The sequence below is a fragment of the Loxodonta africana genome, chromosome 24 (genome assembly GCF_030014295.1).
Source record: "Loxodonta africana isolate mLoxAfr1 chromosome 24, mLoxAfr1.hap2, whole genome shotgun sequence".
Lineage (NCBI taxonomy): Eukaryota > Metazoa > Chordata > Mammalia > Proboscidea > Elephantidae > Loxodonta > Loxodonta africana.
In genome coordinates, this window is record NC_087365.1 from 24348310 (window position 1) to 24367091 (window position 18782).

The 18782-nt window shown below is 43.9% G+C and overlaps 1 protein-coding gene across 2 annotated transcripts; it reads left to right on the plus strand.

The window, feature by feature from the left end:
• The first annotated feature begins 86 nt into the window (after positions 1-86).
• On the plus strand, positions 87-15492 carry TRMT6 (tRNA methyltransferase 6 non-catalytic subunit). Of its 2 annotated transcripts, none has more exons than XM_003411581.4 (11): positions 87-331; positions 4349-4476; positions 6122-6231; positions 6736-6827; positions 6924-7007; positions 7270-7394; positions 8036-8394; positions 8785-8870; positions 9497-9599; positions 9703-9789; positions 11116-15492. In XM_003411581.4, exons 1-11 carry the CDS (start codon positions 195-197, stop codon positions 11305-11307), a joined length of 1503 nt encoding a protein of 500 aa, XP_003411629.2. In that variant the 5' UTR covers positions 87-194; the 3' UTR covers positions 11308-15492. The 2 variants fall into 2 exon arrangements, 1 of the variants encoding a protein (XP_003411629.2); XR_002786172.2 differs by having other exon boundaries at positions 96-331; positions 9460-9599; positions 11116-11140.
• The last annotated feature ends 3290 nt before the right edge of the window (positions 15493-18782 follow it).

Genomic DNA, 18782 nt, shown 5'->3' on the forward strand with positions numbered 1-18782 from the left:
AAGCCTTGCGGCACCCGGAAGCAGTCCAGGGGTCGGGCCGGAAAACGGAAGCGGCCGCAGCACGTGGGGGCGGTGCCGGGCGGAGGGGTTTGGGCTTGGCCGGGCTGCGGCAGGTGAGGCTGGCGGCGGCGACGACAGAGGAAGAGGGCTCGGGGCGGACGTGCCTCGCGGAGCAGAGAAGCCAGCGGAACGTCATGGAGGGCTCAGGGGAGGAGCCAGGCCCGCAGCCGCCGCAGCCGCCGCAGCTCGGGGACCACCGCATCCGCGACGGCGACTTCGTGGTGCTGAAACGGGAAGATGTGTTCAAAGCGGTGCAGGTCCAGCGGAGAAAGTAAGGCAGGTGGCAGGCTTTAGGGCTCCGCCGACCCCACCTACAAAACACCCCTTTGTGCCGCGTCTTCGTGCAGAGCCCTCTCACTAGGGTCTCCGTTTTGGCTGACTGGGTCTCCATCCGCCGTCCTCAGTATCTCCTCTCGGTTCTTCTCAGAGGGGCCTTTTCCCCCAGGATCCCATCCTTGGCCCTCAGCATCTCCCCCAGTTCTCCTGTCTTTCCTCAGGTCCCCCCTCCAGGGTCTCATACGTGGCCCTCCGCCCTGGCATCTCTCTGCGTCTTTCCACAGAGTCCTTGTCCAGAATCCCATTCTTGGCCCACAGATGTTCTGGCTTGGGGTTCTTTTCCTAAGTCCTTGGGATCTTCTCACAGACTGTCCTCATTTCCTAAGGTCTCACCCTTTCCCCTCAGAGTCTCCCCCGCTTGGTTTTTCCATAGATCTCTTTCCTTCCAATCCCTCAGCCGGGACTTTCAGTCCCGCAAAAATGAACCGTCCTCAACTTTGCCTTTGGCTGCAATTCCAGCCTCTTGTCTACAGAGAATAAGATAGGGAGTATCTTTCCGTAGAATAACTTTCCTTCCCTCATTTTACACCAAGGGATTTGAGGTCTGCAAAAATTAAGCAATTTGCTCAATGTCCCAGAACTCAAAATTATGTATGGCTTGTGAGCCTGCTGACTAGTGATCATCATTCTTTTAGTACTAGGAAGTGGGCATTTTGATAACAGAGTAGGGGACAGAGGTTGTTAAATTCTAGCAGGCTATTAGTGGTGAAAATATATTGGGATGCTTGAGTTAATTTATCTGGCATGTACAACCAGGGTTTCTTTTGAGCAGGCATATTGTAGTGCTTTTGACAAATAAGTCAGTTGAATGAAGTGTTGGAACAGCTTTTTGCAGACCAGAAAGCTGCTGTTGTTGTTAGGTGCTGTCGGTTCTGACTCATGGCAACCCCGTGTATAACAGAACAAAACATTGTCCAGTCCTGTGCCATCCTTACAATAGTGGGTACATTTGAACCCATTGTTTTAGCCATCATGTCAGTCCATCTTGTTGAAGGTCTTTCTCTATTTTGCTGACCCTCTACCAAGCATGATGTTCTTCTCCAGAGATTGGTCCCTCCTGATACAATGTCCAAAGTAAGGGAGACAAAGGCCACCCTAACTTCTAAGAAGCAGTCTGGCTGTATTTCTACCAAGATAGATTTGTTTGTTTTTCTGGCGGTCCATTCAGTATTCTTTGCCAACACCGTAATTCACATGCATCAATTCTTATTCCAGAAAGCTAGGACTGTGAGATTTGGAATTTCTGATAAGTGTTCACTTCAGGTAAATTATTTTAATTCTTTGTGAATCAAACTGTTGATTGGTATTTACAGCAAAACAGGTATCATTTAAAAAAAAAAAAAAAGACAAGTCACAGTTCACAAAACACCAGGCTGGTAATAAGCAAGGTTTTTTGTTTTTGTTTTGTTTTTGCACAAGTACCAGTTCAGTAAAAAAAAAAAGAGAGAGAGGAGTCGGGGGGAGTTGTATATCTTTTAGTCCAGAAATGTAATACCTGTACTAGCTTTTAAACATTTTTTAAAATTCTGTATCGATAAAATATTTCATTTTGGTGGTTGAAATTTGCCTTAGTTATTTAGTGTTGCTATAAAAGAAATATACCACAGATGGGTGGCTTTAACGAGTGGACATTTATTTTCTCACAGTTTAGGAGGCTAGAAGTCAATTCAGGACACTCCCTTGTAGGGAAAGGTTTTTTCTGTTGGTTCTGGGGGAAGGCCCTTGTCTCAAGTATAGGGGTTAGGACACAATTCAGTCTATAACAAAACTAGATTTTATAACTATCGCACATCACTACTGTATTTTGGCGCTCTAGAAGCCAGTATTTTTTTTTCCCAGAACATTAAATTAGAAAGGTGTGCTTGCTTACAAGTACATAATTTTCGAAAGGTGCTGATACTAATTATTTACACTTTTAATTGAAGTATACTCAGCAAAGTCCTTAGATTATAAGTGTATAGTTCAGCAAATGATCCCAAAGCTACATGTTTTTGTAATGTCCATTCAGATGCAACTTTGTGTTTTCTTTCTTGTACTGTCCTTGTAAGTTGTTTACTTTGGAAGTGTGGTGGAGCATGCATCTTAACAGTGTACTTTTTTACATGAGAACATTTTCGTTCCAAGGAGACAAACAGGAACATCTTTAGTTCTAAAAAGTAATCTTTAGACATTTATTTGGAAACACTTTCATCAGCTCCTTTTCTTGGCAGGAACTGTGATGGTGTCTTCTGTTTTGTTTAGAAAATGATCCTCTGAGCTCAGTTACATTCCAGGCTAGCCTTCCCATCACCCACCCCTCAGGGCTGCACTCATCTGGTTGGGCAGCAGCAGTCCTGGCTCTCAAGGTGACTGGGAATCCCACTCCATCCTGATGAGGACGTGGCCCCACATCCTTCTGACTGGAGCAGTGACCTTCTGTCAGACCTGTCTGCTTAAGTGACACCTCCCCTCCCTCTTTGCTCAGCCCAGCCCAGCTCAGACCTAGTGTTTCATTAGCACTGGGCTACTCAGAGGACAAGGGTGGGAGGCACACCTGCACTGAGCTGAGTTAGGGCCGTTGGCCATTGCCAGGATAGGCTGTGTGAGATAGTGGAAAGAACCAGGCTTTGGAGTAATTGTGGCTCTTAGGATACTTCTCTTTGTGCCTCTGATGACTCATCTAGGAAGAGCTATGTCCCAGGATTACTATGTTTCTTGTTTATCTAGTGCTGCTGTAACAAATACCTCAAGTGGATGGCTTTAACAAAGAGATATTTATTCTCTCGCAGTCTAGTGGGCTAGATGTCCAAATTCAGGGCGTCAGCTCCTGGGGAAGGCTTTCTGTTTCTGTCAGCTCTGGAGGAAGGTCCTTCTCATCAATCTTCCCCTAGACTAGGAGCTTTTCTCTGCAGGAACCCCAGGTCCAAAAGACATGTTCTGCTCTTGGTGCTGTTTTCTGGGTGGTGTGAGGCCCCCCCGCCCCGACTCTCTGCTCCCTTCTCTCTTTTACTTCCAAAAAGAAATTGACCGAAGACACAGTCCAGTCTTTTATATTGAATCCTGCTTCATTAACATAACTGCTGCCTATCCCCGCTCCCCGCCTCCCCCCCCCCCCGCCCGTTAACATCATAGAGTCAGGATTTACAACACATAGGAAAATTACATCAGATGACAGAATGATGAGCAATCACACGATACTGGAAATCATGGCCCAGCCAGACTGATACACATATTTTTGGGAGATGCAATTCAATCCATGACACTGTGAAAATTAAATGAAGTAGAAGTATGGGATGTGCCTAGCACCCACTGTCTACCCCCTGGTTGATGCTGAGCAGATATTTTCTCCTTTTGAAAGGAAGGGTTTTTGGTTCTGTGAAGTTTTCCTCTTAAATTGAACTAAGATAAAAATCTGTGCAACAGGAACCCTGAAGTTGTCTGGTCCTCAGTATAGCATTGTCAGTGTTAGGCACCATTTCCAAATGTGTCGATTGTCAGTAATGTTTGTGAATGTAATTTGTTTTTTTTACGTAGTTTTCAGTAAAATGTCCAGTTAGGCTGATGAATTTGTTCTTTCTCTTCTCAGTGGAGGTTCAATTTTGAGATTTTCTTGTGTAAATTACAGGGAGTATCCAATGGCCTGGCAGTCTTGGCGACCCTGGCTTGCTGTTCAGGAAATCACAGAGCCTGTGAGTTTAGGCATCCTGTCAAATGGTGCTCAGTGGGCTCAGAGCAATGCCCCAGAAGAGGAAGGCCTCCTGCCCTTCTGTCCTTTTCCCAAAGTTTAGGATTTTTTGTAGCTCATTTATTTTATGTTATGCCCCATCCCCGTTCCCTAAGCTCCTTGCTGGTTTGTGTTCAGAGATAAGGCTGCTGACCATTCTTTGTGGAGACTAGTTTTGAAAAAACAGTAGAATGAGCATGTCTTTTCTGTACAGGATGCAAGTGAGATTGGTCGCTTTTTCTTCCTTAGAAAAGTAACGTTTGAAAAACAGTGGTTCTATCTGGATAATGCCATTGGCCATAGTTACGGAACCACATTTGAAGTGACCAGCGGAGGCAGTCTTCAGCCCAAGAAGAAGAAGGAAGAGCCTACTTCAGGTGCGCTACTCTAGGTGTCTGAGATAGATGCTCTCAAACTGGCCAGTCAGAAGCATGCCGCTGCAATTCTAGAGTGCGAGTCTGGGAAATCCCAAAACAAGCCAAAACTCGTAATCTAAGAACTATAGCTTGATGAAATGGAGCAACTCCTGCCTTTGGCATTGAGAAACCAGCACACCATTAACTGGCTCTCTGACCTTGAGCTAGGCGCTTAATCCCATGATTCCCTGCTGCCGCTTCATCATAAGAGCAGTTCAGAGCCCTATCAGGCCCCAGATGTTAAGTAACAGCTACACGGTAGTTAGCATATAGTGTAGTGATCAAGAGGTCTGGCTTTGAATCCAACTGGCTAAGTTTTAGTTCTCCTTTATTGCTTGCCTGGGACTTGAGCAAGTTACTTGGTGTCTTTAAGCCTTACAGCCTCATCTGTAAAATGGGGCCATAGAAGACTTAATACCTGAGTTGTAGTGAGTGTTCAGTAATACTACACATAAGAAGTTCTTATCCGTGTTTGGCACATATAAGGACCCCAAAGTTTTAGCTATTATTTTTAATTAAAATTCTGGTCTGTATTTTATTATCTGGTCATAGATTTATTAACATTCAGATTTTTATTACATACCAGATATGTGCCAGGCATGATTAGGTGCTGAGATTGTGGCAGTTTTTAAGCTAGACGATCTCATAAAATTTACTTACAGTGGGGAAGACTGAAAACAATCAGATAGGCAACCAAAAAAGTATAACCTCAGATGGTAATCCAGACTGGGAAGATAGTAAAGCAGGGAAGTATGCTGGGCCCTGATTGGGTGAGTGAGACAGCCCTGGATGCGGGAGAGGATCCAGCCACTGTAAGATCTGTCCAGAGAGTGTTCCAGACAGGGGGAGCAGCAAGCACCAAAATCCTGCAGTGGGACCATGCTTGGTGTTTCAGGGAACAGAAGGACAATGTGACTGAAATCTAGGGATCAGTGGATGAGGCAGGGGCCAGATGATACACAGCCTTGCAGATTGTGTTTGGGATATATTCTCATTGCTATGGGAATCCACCTCGTGAGCCAGCTTGCATTTAAATAGAGTACTCTGGCTTCCTGGTGCGTGGTAAGGGGGGCCAGGAGTAGGAGCAGGAAAATGAATTAGAGGAGTAGTGGCAAGAACTGGCGGCACAGTGGTTAAGAGCTTGGCTGCTAATCAAAAGGTCAACAGCTCAAACCCACCAGCTGCTCTTTGGGAACCCTATGGGGCAATTTTACGCTGTCCTACAGGGTTGCTCTAGAAACCCTGGTGGCGTAGTGGTTTAGTGCTACGGCTGCTAACCAAAAGATTGGCAGTTCAAATCCACCAGGCGCTCCTTGGAAACCCTATGGGGCAGTTCTACTCTGTCGTGTAGGGTCACTGTGAGTCAGAATCTACTTGACGGCACCAGGTTTGGTATAGGGTGTACATGAGTTGGAGTCGACTCGACGGCAACAGTTTTGGCTTGGATTTTGGCAGTGGCAAGAAAGGATAGTGGACTGGGATGGGGACAGTGGTGCTGGAAGGCCACATTGTATGGCTGAATGGCTGCATGTGAATACAGACTTAGAAAGAGAAGGTTATAAAATAATTTCGGATCATCGTGTCATAGAGCACTTTCCTTCTTTAGAGACAAAAGAAGCAGGCATTGACAATCGAAATATAATCGACGATGGGAAATCTCAGAAACTTACTCAAGATGACATAAAAGCCTTGAAGGACAAGGGCATTAAAGGAGAGGTAACAAAGGATTTTTTGTTTTGTCTTTGGTATTGAGGAAATTTCTTGGTTTCTAAAACTGAATTTACTGAAGGTAAAATATAAAAATAACATTATGCTTCTGTTAGAAGTAGATTGATATGTACGTGCAATTAAGTAAGTCCATAATTTGGTTTCTTACATGCCGGGATATGAGTGAATGACGTTACTGAGACTTAGTCGTAGAGAATTTAATAACTTGGTGCACGTCAGAGCTTCACTGTTTATTTTCCATACTGCTTTAATGCAGTGTCTTGGGGTATGACAGTTTTCTTTATGTCTCTTCCCCCTTCACTGCCTCTCTCTGTTCATTTATCTCGGTTTAACACTAGATAGAGTCTAAAAATACAGAGGTCATCTATTCGAACTTCTGTGGAAAAGGAAATAGAGAATCAGACCTTTGGATACACCTGGGGTAAAGACCTTTGAAGTTATTTGTTGTGTGAAAGTAGCTTGAAGAAAATCTGCTTGTTGCTTTTCTTGTAGGAAATAGTTCAGCAGTTAATTGAAAATAGTACCACATTCCGGGACAAGACAGAATTTGCTCAAGATAAATATATAAAAAAGAAGAAGAAAAAGTAAGTTGCTTTCTTTAAAAAGGATGAAAACTGTTCCCCAATATTTTTTAACTAGTTTTTAAAACTTGGTGCTGTGCTTTTCCTTCCTTCTCCCAGATACGAAGCCGTTGTTACCGTGGTGAAGCCATCTACCCGCATTCTTTCAGTTATGTATTATGCAAGAGAACCTGGAAAAATTAAGTACGCTCTGTTTCCTTTCAAAAGTATAATTGGGGGAAAACATAACTTTAAGAAAGTCATGATTTTAAATAAAATGAAAAACTTGCCTGCCTGCATACAGTGTCCTCCTGTCTCATAAACTGTAAGTCCTTTTATTGTCACCTCCAAAACAGTAATCTCTTCACCACGTAAAACAGAAAAACAACTAAAACTTGAAAAATAATGATTAAAATAATAGGCTTCACTTAGCTGAAAGTAAATTTATTCTTCTTTTGTTTCTTAGCCACATGAGATACGATACACTAGCCCAGATGCTGACGTTGGGAAATATTCGTGCTGGCAATAAAATGATCGTAATGGAGACCTGTGCGGGTTTGGTGCTGGGTGCGATGATGGAACGAATGGGAGGTGAGATTTAACATTTTCGAGTTTAGTAAAACCCCAACATGATGTGACTGGAGGGTCCCAAGAATTCAAACTCATGAAAAGCGGCATTGAGTTGCTGCAAGATTTAATGAAATGACCTGGGTGAACCTGCACAGCCCCAGGCCCTGGGACCTTCCTGCGCAATCCACATCACCTGTTGGTGGTTGTCCTCTCCAGCTTCAGTATTGGTGGGAATGATTCTGGAGCCTGTGGCTGTCTAGGACTTCCGGGACAGTGACTTCAGGAATCTCCTGGATAGCTAGTACCCATTTTATTGTCCTGAATTGAGAAGACGGGGCAGAAAGAATACTAGGGATGTATTCTCCCTGGAAGGGGTTACTTGCTCTCCCTCTGACCTCACAGAAGATAAGATAAGATTGGGTTTTAGAGTAGTGTCAAGTGCGAGTAGGTTTCCTTAAGACTCCTGTTTACCTGTTTGAGGATTATGTTTTCTCTATTGAGGATATTCGTAGACTCCAAACAGACCCCCAGAGGAGCCGCATTGTCGTCCTTCAGCCTTTGAACAAAGTAGACCTGCAGATTTCCTTCTGAGGAGGACTGGCCGAGGCTGAGCTCTAGAGTTGCCTCCATGGTGCAGATGTTTGTCTCTTTTCTCTGTTAAGGTTTTGGTTCCATTATTCAGCTGTATCCCGGAGGTGGACCCGTTCGGGCAGCGACAGCATGTTTTGGATTTCCCAAATCTTTCCTCAGTGGTCTTTATGAATTCCCCCTCAACAAAGTGGACAGTCTCCTAAATGGGACGTTTTCATCCGAGATGTTGTCTTCAGAGTCAAAAGGCAGTGCTTCGGTTGAAGAAAGTAACGGCATAACTGAGGAAAAACAGGCTTCTGAACAGGAGAATGAAGACAGCATGGCAGAAGCCCCAGAGAGCACCCTCCCAGAAGAACAAGAAACAATGGAAATCGTTTCTGAAGATCCAGAAGATAAGGACCCTAAAGAGAGAGGAAGCAAAAAGGATTATGTAAGAATGTCAGGAGTCCCTGCCACCCTCTCATAATACTTCCGTCAGGTCCTCAGTTAGCTTTTCATTTAAGGAATGAAATTTCATTTGGCTTTAGGGCATCATCCCCTACGATAAGAAATATTTGGAGAAAGAGTGAGTGAGTGTGTGTGTGTGTTTTAATCTTTGGAATGGAGTTTTAGAACAGAGAAGCATTATATAGGTACCTTGATGATGTCTTTACGATATTTGGACTTTTTCGTGTGTGTTTTCAGCATCCTTATAAACAGCTTCCTGCTGCTGCTTTAGTCTGAGTTGGTAAATATTGTTGAGATGTTTTGACAGACGAGCATTTCTAAAACACTGACTGAATGACCTCAATACATTGGTGTCTTATGTTTTTTCTTGAAGATTCAGGAGAAGCAAAGGAGACAAGAAGAGCAGAGGAAAAGACATTTAGAGGCCGCAGCTCTGCTGAATGAAAGAAACGCAGATGGGTGCGTTGATGAAAACTGCAGGAGGCCTCCTGATGTTGCTGGGCTCTCCTCTCCAGATTGGTGTTTTCTTCCTGCTTGGCTGCTCCGGATCTGATGCAAGCAGAGATGAGGGTTCTGTCTTGGGTTTTTAAAGAAAGGAGGCTGGGTCTGGTGAAGGTGGAAACTGCTGATTTAGCAATTTTAGAAGAAATTTAAAATTTGTTCAGTGATAGTTTGTTGGATGGGGGGGGGTAGTCCCACTAGGTGCAGATGGTGAGCATTTAAATTGCTGTGATACTGACTGGAGCAAGAGCTGACGAGAAACTTCATAACAAGAAATAGATTCAGATAGCTGCAAAACTGCTATATGCAAATGTTGGATTTTTCCAGCCTTTTTTTTTTTTAAATGAATGTCACTAAATGATACTTAAGAGTTGCCAAGCACCGTGAGAGTTTATAATCCAGTCTGTATTTCCTAGAAAGTGATCAGTCTTGATTTTTTTTTCTGGTGTGAATTTCTAGAATGTTCTATTTAAATCTCTGTGTGAGTCATGCACATAAATACGTGGTTAGGTTAAATGCATTTTCAAACCTGTGTTTCACATTGAAGGAGCAGAGAAATCATTTGCCTGACATTCTCCTTGCAGTTTAATTGTAGCAAGCCGTTTCCATCCCATTCCACTGCTGATGTCCTTGCTGGACTTTGTGGCCCCTTCCAGGCCATTTGTAGTCTACTGTCAATATAAAGAGGTAATCCCAAAAGGGAATGGCTGGGAATTTTTGCAGCTGAATGTTGATTCTCAAACTGCTGCCCAAGAAGCAATTCTTAACAGGACTCTGTTTTTGTCCTCAGCCTCTGTTGGAATGCTACACAAAACTGCGGGAGAGGGGAGGGGTCATCAACCTCAGGCTGTCTGAAACCTGGCTCAGAAATTACCAGGTATGTGTTCCCACAACCAGAGTCAGCTCTCCTGGGTCCCCAGCTCCTCGTAGTCATACTGGAACCTCTTAAATAGAGACAGCCCTGCCTCTGTCTGCAGAGATGAGGATGTCCCATGCCTTTAACTCAGAGAAAATACCTCGAACTTGTCCTGACCCTTTTTTCTCCTTTTGTTATGACTGAGTGAATTATTCCCTAACTCCAGGCCAGAGGCAGTTAAAATGCAAACAGTTGTAGTTTGTATTTCACCTAGGCCTCAGTATCACGGTGAAGGGAGTAATCGATAATAGCAAAATCCCAGGTGGATGAGAAAGTGGCCTTCTCCTCTCTGCTGGAGAAATCTTTGTGGCAAGTTTTCCAGATTTAGTGACGGGCACTGTGTCAGTTCAGGTCTTCTGGGAGGCATATGCCAGACGGAATTAGAAGTATATGACATATATTGGGAGAAGTGCCTTGGAGAGATAAGAGGAGGCGGAGCAGGAGTAGGGAGGGGAGCCCTCAGACCATGGTGCAGGCCTGATGCCTAGGAAGGAAGAGAAAGGAGGGCTAGGCAGGATGAGCCTGCAGTGCTGGCCAGGCTGATCGGAGCCCCAGAGCAGGGACTGCCATTAGCAGAGCCCTGTGTCAGGCAGAAATGAGCCCATCCTGGCCCCCATGCTCACTTACCGCCTCGGAGCAGTCTATGGCCTATCTCAATGTGAACACTGTGGCAGATCCCAGAGACATGGAGGCTTTCTGCTGCCTGTTCTCCTTGCGGCTAGTTCCTTCGTGAAGGGGGATCTGTGGGAAGCACCTCCGTGGTTTGCTGGACTACTTAATGACCATGCTGTTGTAGGGGCTCCCTGGAGCCGTTGTGAGCCTTCCCTTCATGGAGTCTTCTTTGCTATGGCAACAGGAGAAAAGAATTCTTGTCAGAATTTACAGGATCACAAGGAATAGATCTGTATATATGTCCACTAACTACTTCTGCATAGACCCCAGCTCCATTTATGACCATGAAACCTCCTGAAACCAAGAGGAAGAAGGCTGAGACAGACCAGAGCCCTGCAGAAGCCATTTACTCACCCTTCTCTGTTTGAAACTTGCCTCAGGTTTAACAGAGCCAGGGCTTCCATTTTATTTTTCAAAAGAAAATCACTGCAGCCATTTTCTACATTTCCGTTTCCCTTACCTGCACCGCCATGTGAAGGAATGGGCTCATTAGGAATCAGTCCATTTAAGTGTTTGGGAGAACCTGTGTCACCTAAGTTCTGGTTTTGGCATATGTGGTGGTAGCATGTGCTTTGTCACCATAGGAATACATGAGCGTCTTTCTTTCTTGATTAGGTTTTGCCAGATCGAAGTCATCCCAAACTGCTGATGAGTGGAGGTGGGGGGTACCTACTCTCAGGCTTCACTGTGGCCATGGACAATGTCAAGACAGACACCAGCCTCAAACCCAATGTCAGCACTTTAGAACTGAAGAATACTGAGGAGCCAGCAGCAAAAAAACGGAAATGCCTAGAATCTGACTCATAACCTTTAACAAGTTGTTTTGATTTTTGTTCTCAGGCATCATACAGTTAGTAATTAAAATTTAAATACCATTGCTGATGATTTTTTTCATACCCTGAGAATAAGAATGTGTCCATACACCTGTTCCTAGGAAGTAAGAGAAAGCCTCTTGTCCATCTCTGACACAGATGGGTTCTGTCTGTTGTAACTGCAAGCCAAAATACCCAACCCTGGGGTCTGCAGTGGGTATGGCCAATCGTGTTCTGTTTAACAAAAATCCTCCAAGTTCTCTGTGCAGATATATTGAGAATTTATTTATATAAGACTTTGGAATAACACAGCATAGCTAAAACTCAGTGGTACTGAAAGGAAGGAACGGGTGGAGGAAATTTCCTCTGTTCTTTCTGTTCTTTTCAACCCAAGCAACATGGATGTGTGAGTACATGATATTTACAGCAGCAGAAATTTCCACCCTGCTCCTTGCAATGGAGTATATTCTTTCAGAATACTAGATCTTATTATTGTAATAGTTGACTACCTGGGACAGTTCTGAGTATTTATTTTACTGTTTGTGTGTGTGTGTGCGCGCGCGCGCGTGCACGCGCATAGAAGGGTATGGGAGGGTATCTTTTCTCTAACATTAATTTACCAATCCTCTCCTTTGTTCCAAGTAAGATGACTAGGATTTTTGTGTAGTATTCCATTAAAATAAATGAAAACGGAGTTTTTTTTTCTCCTCAGAACTTAGGGAGATTTTATATGTGTACATACACACACACGTAGATCTGCACGCGGAGACAGAGAGGAAGTCCTAATGTATATTAACTTTGACGGTTTTGTGCAGAACTTAGACTAGTAGTTCTCATTGCATTACTGTCACTCCTTGTCAAATGTATTTTAAAGTGCCTTTTTTGGTGATTATTAATGCTGGTCTGTTGAGCTCTGGCATGATTAGGTGGTTAGCCTTTCTATATTTTTTTCTCTAAAAATATGTATTTAAATTCTTGAATCATCTGCTGCAGCAGAGAAAAGCTCGGCTTCCCAGTTGGGTCTCTTGCTCACTAGAAGGGGCTTATCGTGTGCAGTGTTCACATCATCACAGAGCAGATGGGGATTGTCCAGGAGGGAGCAGCTCAAAAAAAAAAAAACTTGTTTTTCCTATTAGCATGTATGATTCTGATAATGGCAGTGAGAGTACCAACAAGTACGATTTTTATTCCTTTTTCTTAACTGTGTTGAAGAATAAAAGCATTTCCTACTATGATCTGGCTTAATGATGCACCAACCAGTGACACCCTGTTGAGGTTTCAGCCGATTGTGACACATTGTCTGTGATTAAGAGAACACACGTGGGTTGGCACTTCCCTGAACGTGTAATGGCAAACAGTTGTCACCCACGCATAGCCAGTCAAGTTTGGTCAAGAGTATAATCATACATAGACTGGGCTCATTAATGGCTGTTCTCCACTGGTCACTGCCTCCTACTTGAGACTCAACCAGTTTGCAAGTCCCATCCCATTCCTTAAATCCTTTGTGTTGGACCCCTGAGGGAGAAGTCTGGGGCCTGAGCTGCCAAGGCCCTGGTGTGCCTACCTAGCTGCCCCTGGAGATGATTGGTGGGCTTATCTCACCGGCACCAGCGGCAGCAAGTTCACCTGTGATTTTTTCTCATTTTTTCCATTTGCGAGCCCCGAGGGTTTAAGTCAGTGGTTCTCCAATCTAGTCTGCAGTAGAACCCCCGGAGGGCTTTTTCAACAGTTTGATGGACCTTGCCCCCGAGTTTCTGATTCAGCAGGGCAGGGGTGGGGCTGAGTATTTGCATTTCTAACAGTTCCCCAAGTGATCCTGGTGCCACTGTCCAGGGACCACACCTTGAGAACCAGTACTCTGTTGGCACCTACACCATGGGTGCAACTAAATACAAGATGTTCTTGTCTTTGTAAAATGGATAATAAAGTGACTTCTGGACATCTAGCCGTCGGGAGAGTTAATGAAATGGTACTTGAATGAGTAACAATCAAAAAAGTAAATCATTTTGTAGCATTCATCCTATTTCTTCATTGGGTTTGAGTACTTGGGAGTATACAGCGATGCTCATTAAAGGATGTTTTTAAACTCTGAAGTACATTAAAATTGTAGGAAGCAAATATTGGGCAATCATTCATTGGTTGTAAATTGAAAAGCCAAAAATAGTGGGTTTTTTTTTTTTAATATAAGAATTTTTTTAAGTAATTAAGACATTTGCATTTTGTTTTCAAGTATTGGTTGTAATATTGCAAGAGCAATACCAAAAAAAAAAGACATCCAGAAGTCATGAAGATTCATGTTGGTCCCAATGTCCTGATACGGGAATGTATTTAGTGCAGTGCAAGAAGGGATTCCTGTATCTATAAGTGAAATAAAATATCGCCCGAGGTTAGTAGTGTGAACTTGTGTCAAAAGTTACAGGTTTTCTTGGTTCTCTCTATGTAGCACATGTCAGATGGCGAAGATGTGTGAGTCTAGGAATAGCTCCTTAAATAGCAGCTGATAACTGTTGCATTAACATTTATTAGGCAGCCACTATTTTTTAACCCTTTATGAGGAAGGACAAGATCTTTGAAGCACAGGAAGTTAATACATACCTTTTTAAAAAATTATTTTGGCATCTTTTGCAGTTTCATTAATAGCTTGGTCTTTTGGCATCGAACTCTCATTAAAACAAGACTGGACTATACACCAATGTTCTGTGCAGACCTTTTCACAACAGCCAAGAGGTGGAATCAACCTAGATGTCCATCGGCAGATGAATGGATAAACGAAGGGGGGTATACACACACAGTGGAATATTACTCAGCCTTAAAGAGAAATCCTGGTGCGTGCCACAACAGAGATGAACTTTGAAAACACCGTGCTGAATGAAATAAGACAGTCGCAAAAGGACAAATATTGTATGATCTCACATGAAATAAGCAAATGTATAGAAACCAAGGATTATTAGTAGTTAGCAGAGGTGGGAGAGAGGAGAAAGGAGGAGATTTTGCTTAGAGGGCGTTGAGTCTGTGTTAATGGGGGAATATTTTGAAAAGGATAACGAGGATGGTTGCACAACTTGAAGGGTATAATCAGTCACTGAATTGTACACATAGAAATTGTTGAGTTGGCCTATGTTGTATATCTGTTTTCACCACACATATATAAAAAAAAAGACCTAAGCCTCTAGGTTGTGAAGGTTAGATGAGAATGTGTGGGGAAAAGTCTACCGTAGGACACAGTTAAAGCCTCCATAAATTGTTGCCGTAATTGTTGTTCAGAGTTGTGTCTAGCATTTGTTGGAAACTTCTAGTTAGTTTGAATATACAGTAAGAGAGTACAGTGTACAAAGAAAATGGGCTCAAGCTAGGCAGGTGTCTTAGTAATCTAGTGCTGCTATAACAGAAATACCACAAGTGGATGGCTTTAACAAAGAGAAGTTTATTTTCTCACAGTAAAGTAGGCTAAAAATCCAAATTCAGGCATCAGCTCCAGGGGAAGGTTTTCTCTCTCTGTCAGCGTTCTCGTCAATCTTCCCCCAGGCTGGGAGCTTCTCTGTGCAGGGACCCTGAGTCCAATGGACAGGCTCTGCTCCCGGCACTGCTTTCTCGGTGGTATGAGGTTCCCCTGTCTGTCTGCTCTATTCTTTTATATCTCAAGAGATTGCCTCAAGACAATCCGATCTTGTAGGTTGAGTCCTGCCTCACTAATACAACTGCCGCCCACCCTCCCTCATTAACATCATACAGGCAGGACTTACAACATATAGGAAAATCGCAGCGTAATGAGAATCATGCCCCAGCCAAATCGATACATTTGAGGGGGGGGGTCATAATTCAATCCATGACAACGGGCACTCCAGCTGTAAGACTTTGGGCAATTGTGCACTCTCTGCCTCGACTTCTTCATCCGAAAAATGGGAGTAATAATGGCACCTACCTGGTAGGATGAAATGAGTTAATATGTGTACGGTGCTTAGCACTGGGTCAGGCACATAGTCGTCACTTAATAATTGCACCCTGTCATTACTAAAAAGGAAGACGAAAGATTTTGGCATTTCATTTTCACATTGACAGAAAGGTAACTCAGGTGCTAAAGAAATTTTGTTTCAAAATGTGGGTGGGCTCAATAATGTTGGGTGTTTGGTCTGCTTAGTGTATCATTCTAAATCAACAAATTAAAAAAAAAAAAAAAGCGGAGAAATAAATCCAGAGGGCAGGAAAATGATAGCAGTAGTTATTTGGCCTTTTGGGAGTACTTTCCCCAACCAAAAGCTCAAGTGGGTAACATGGCACACCACCCTCTCACAGTTCTTTTCCATCACCTGTCAGCTGACTCAAGGTGATAGCTACGTATGATGTAAGCTAAAGCTATAGGTGACTTAAAAGGGAGAAAGAGGGCAAAACTAAGAAAGAATATTGACTTGGGTCAGAGGTCAGCAAACTACAGCCCACAAGCAAATCCAGCCCGCTGCTGCTGTTTGTCTTATTGTGGTAAAGATACATATAACTAAACATTTGCCAATCCAACAATTTTTACATTTCCAATTCAAAGACATAGGTTACGTTCATTTGTCGTGCAACCGTTACTACTATTCTAAGTAATACCACCAGCGTTAGCAGAAACCCAGCGCCCCCTACGCAATGACTCTCCCCTTTCTCTCACCCTCCCATCTGGGGTAACCACTAATAAGCTTCTGTCCCTATGCATTTGCCTATTTCATGTAAGTGGGATCATTCAATGTTTGTCCTGTTGTGACTAATTTCACTCAGCATGATGTTTTTAAGGTTCGTCCTTGTCACATGTATCACGACTTCATTTCTCTTTATGACTAATATCCCATTGTATATACGTACCACATTTTGTTTATCCATTCATCTATTGATGGACATTTAGGTTGTTTCCATCTTTTGGCTTCCAACCCACTACCTGTTTTTGTATGGCCTGTGAGCTAAGAACCATTTACTTTTGTGGTTGTGGGGGAAAGCAAAAGAAGAAATATTTTGTGACTTAGGAAATTTAAATTGCAATGTCTGTGAATGGAGTTTTATTGGAACCCATGCTCATTCGCTTACGTATCTATGGCTGCTTTTGTGCTAAAGGCAAAGTTGGATAGTTGTGATGGAGACCATGTGGCCCTCAAAGCCCAAAATATTTGCTATCTGGCCCTTTTACTAACTGCTGATTTAGGTGAAACAAGAGGGACTGTGGGAGAACAGAATAGGAGGGCAGCACACTGGAACAGCCACAGTGGGGAGCTAGTTGGGGGTGATCAGCAACAAAACATGTCACTTGAAATATGGAGCCCCTCGGCTCTCCAGACCTGTCAGCAGGTTTGACAGTGTTGACACCTCTCCTTGCAACATTTTTCCTCACCTGGCTTCTAGGACTCCACTCCCTCCTGGTTCCTCTCTCCCTTTCTGGCCTCTCTTTCTCTGTCTCTTTTGCTGGTTCCTGTTCCTCTCTAAGCATTGGCTGCCCTAGGGCCCAGTCCTTGCACCTCCTCTCCTTTCTGTTGGCACTTGCTCCCTAGGCGATCTCACCCAGACTCAAAGCTTTAAATGCCTTCTCTGCGATGAAGGCTCCCGTTATGCCTCAGCACGCGCTTTTCCTTGAGTTCCCATGCACTCCCTGAACACCTCCACATCTCAAACTTACCAGGTCCACGGCCTGAGCTCCCCACATCACCCCTCCCAAGCCATCCACTCCTGCAGTCTTCCCCATCTCTGATCTTCCCAGTTGCTCAGGCCAAAAACCTTGTTGTCACCCTTGACTCCTCTCTTTCCCTCATATCACACCAAATCCATCAGCTCTACCTGTCAGCTCCATCTCCAAAACACACCCAGAGTTTGACTATTTCTCTCTACCTCCAGGGCCACCACCCTGGTCCAAGCCATCATGGTAACCCACCAGGATCACTGGAATGCTTCCTTACCGGTTCCTGTGTTTCTGTCCTTGCTTCATCTGTAGCCTACTCTCATCCCAGCAGCCAGAGTTTGTTACAATGTACAGATCATGTCAAGCCTCTGCTCAGAGCTATCCAATCACACAGAAGTCCTCACCAGGACCCACAGGGCCCTGCACGATCTGACCCCTGCCATCTCCCTAACATCACCTCCTGTGACTGTCCCCACACTGGCCTCTGCTCTTCTTCAAACATACCAGACACACTCTTTGCACCTGCTGAAATGTCCTTCCCCCAGGTGTCCACATAGCTCATGCCCTCACTTTCTTCACGTCTTCCACCGAAAAACACTTTCTCTGCGAGGCTTGTTGTGTGTCTGGTTCCTGGGCTGCACGGTAGTAATTATTGCAGTGGTTTAATTATTTTAGCACCTAAGATCTCCCGTTTATCTTATGGCATGCTGTCTATTTTAATTTTGTGATGATAGGACCCTTTCTCCCCTCCTGTCCCATCTCTGTGCTCTAGCTCCTCCTTGATAAAGTATTAGATACCCTGACAAAATATTCAAATAAGAAGAAAAAGTTGCTACAAAAATTACAAGTGGCTGCATCTACAGAAGAATTTGGGGTAAGGGGGTGAAAAAATTGGGGGGATGGGGACATAGGCCAATTGTTTCTCATTATATGCCTTTTGGAACTACTTGATGATTTTAAATGCATATTATTTTTATTAAAAAGAGAAAAAAGCAGTGGTGTGGGTAGTTCTTGATCTTCCTGAAGAAATGGTGGCATCCCCAGAGGTTGTATCTACACTCTGACTGGGCACCAGGGTCAGGGCAGCTGGGATTCGCCTTGAGGTCCCTTGCATCCTTGATACGACATATGTGCCTGCACAATTCCTTGCCCCGACATGTTTCCAAACCAAAATGAAAAGATGCGCTGACATCCAGGCCATCACTGAGGCAGTGTGCAGGAGGAAGCCGTGTGGACCATCTTCGGGCTGGAGGATGTCATGCTGTGCTGAGCTCCATCTGCCAGCAGCCTCTCCTCACAAGCAGCATTGGCTGTGTGTGTGTGTGTGTGATTTACCAGGCTGGCATTCAGCGCATTGCACTGTTTTGCCTTCCTCGATGGAGTAAACCCTTCTTTACATTGGAGCCCTAGAATTCTTTTTATTTAGGAAATGATTTTATTTTCTACTAGGCTGCATTAGAAAAAAAATGCAGAGACATACTGCCTTGTATGTAAGTATGTGTTAAGTATGTCACAGGATCTTGTATCAGACAAGGAGTTACAACTGCAATATATTATTTACTATAATCCAAGCCTTGCCTTGGGATGGTTTCTTAGTTTGGGGTCTCCCAGATGCAAATCCTGAAACAAAGTTTAAGGACATGGAGTTTCTTTGGGAGGAGACAGCAGGAGACACCAGTAGGGAGTGAGGAAGCAGGGTAAGGAGGTAGAGTGGACAATAAAGGGTGCATTATTGTGTAGGTACGGAGTTCCTGGGTGGTGCAGTTAACACACTGGGCTGCTAACCTAAAGCTTGGCAGTTTGAATCCACCCAGAGGTGCCTCAGAAGA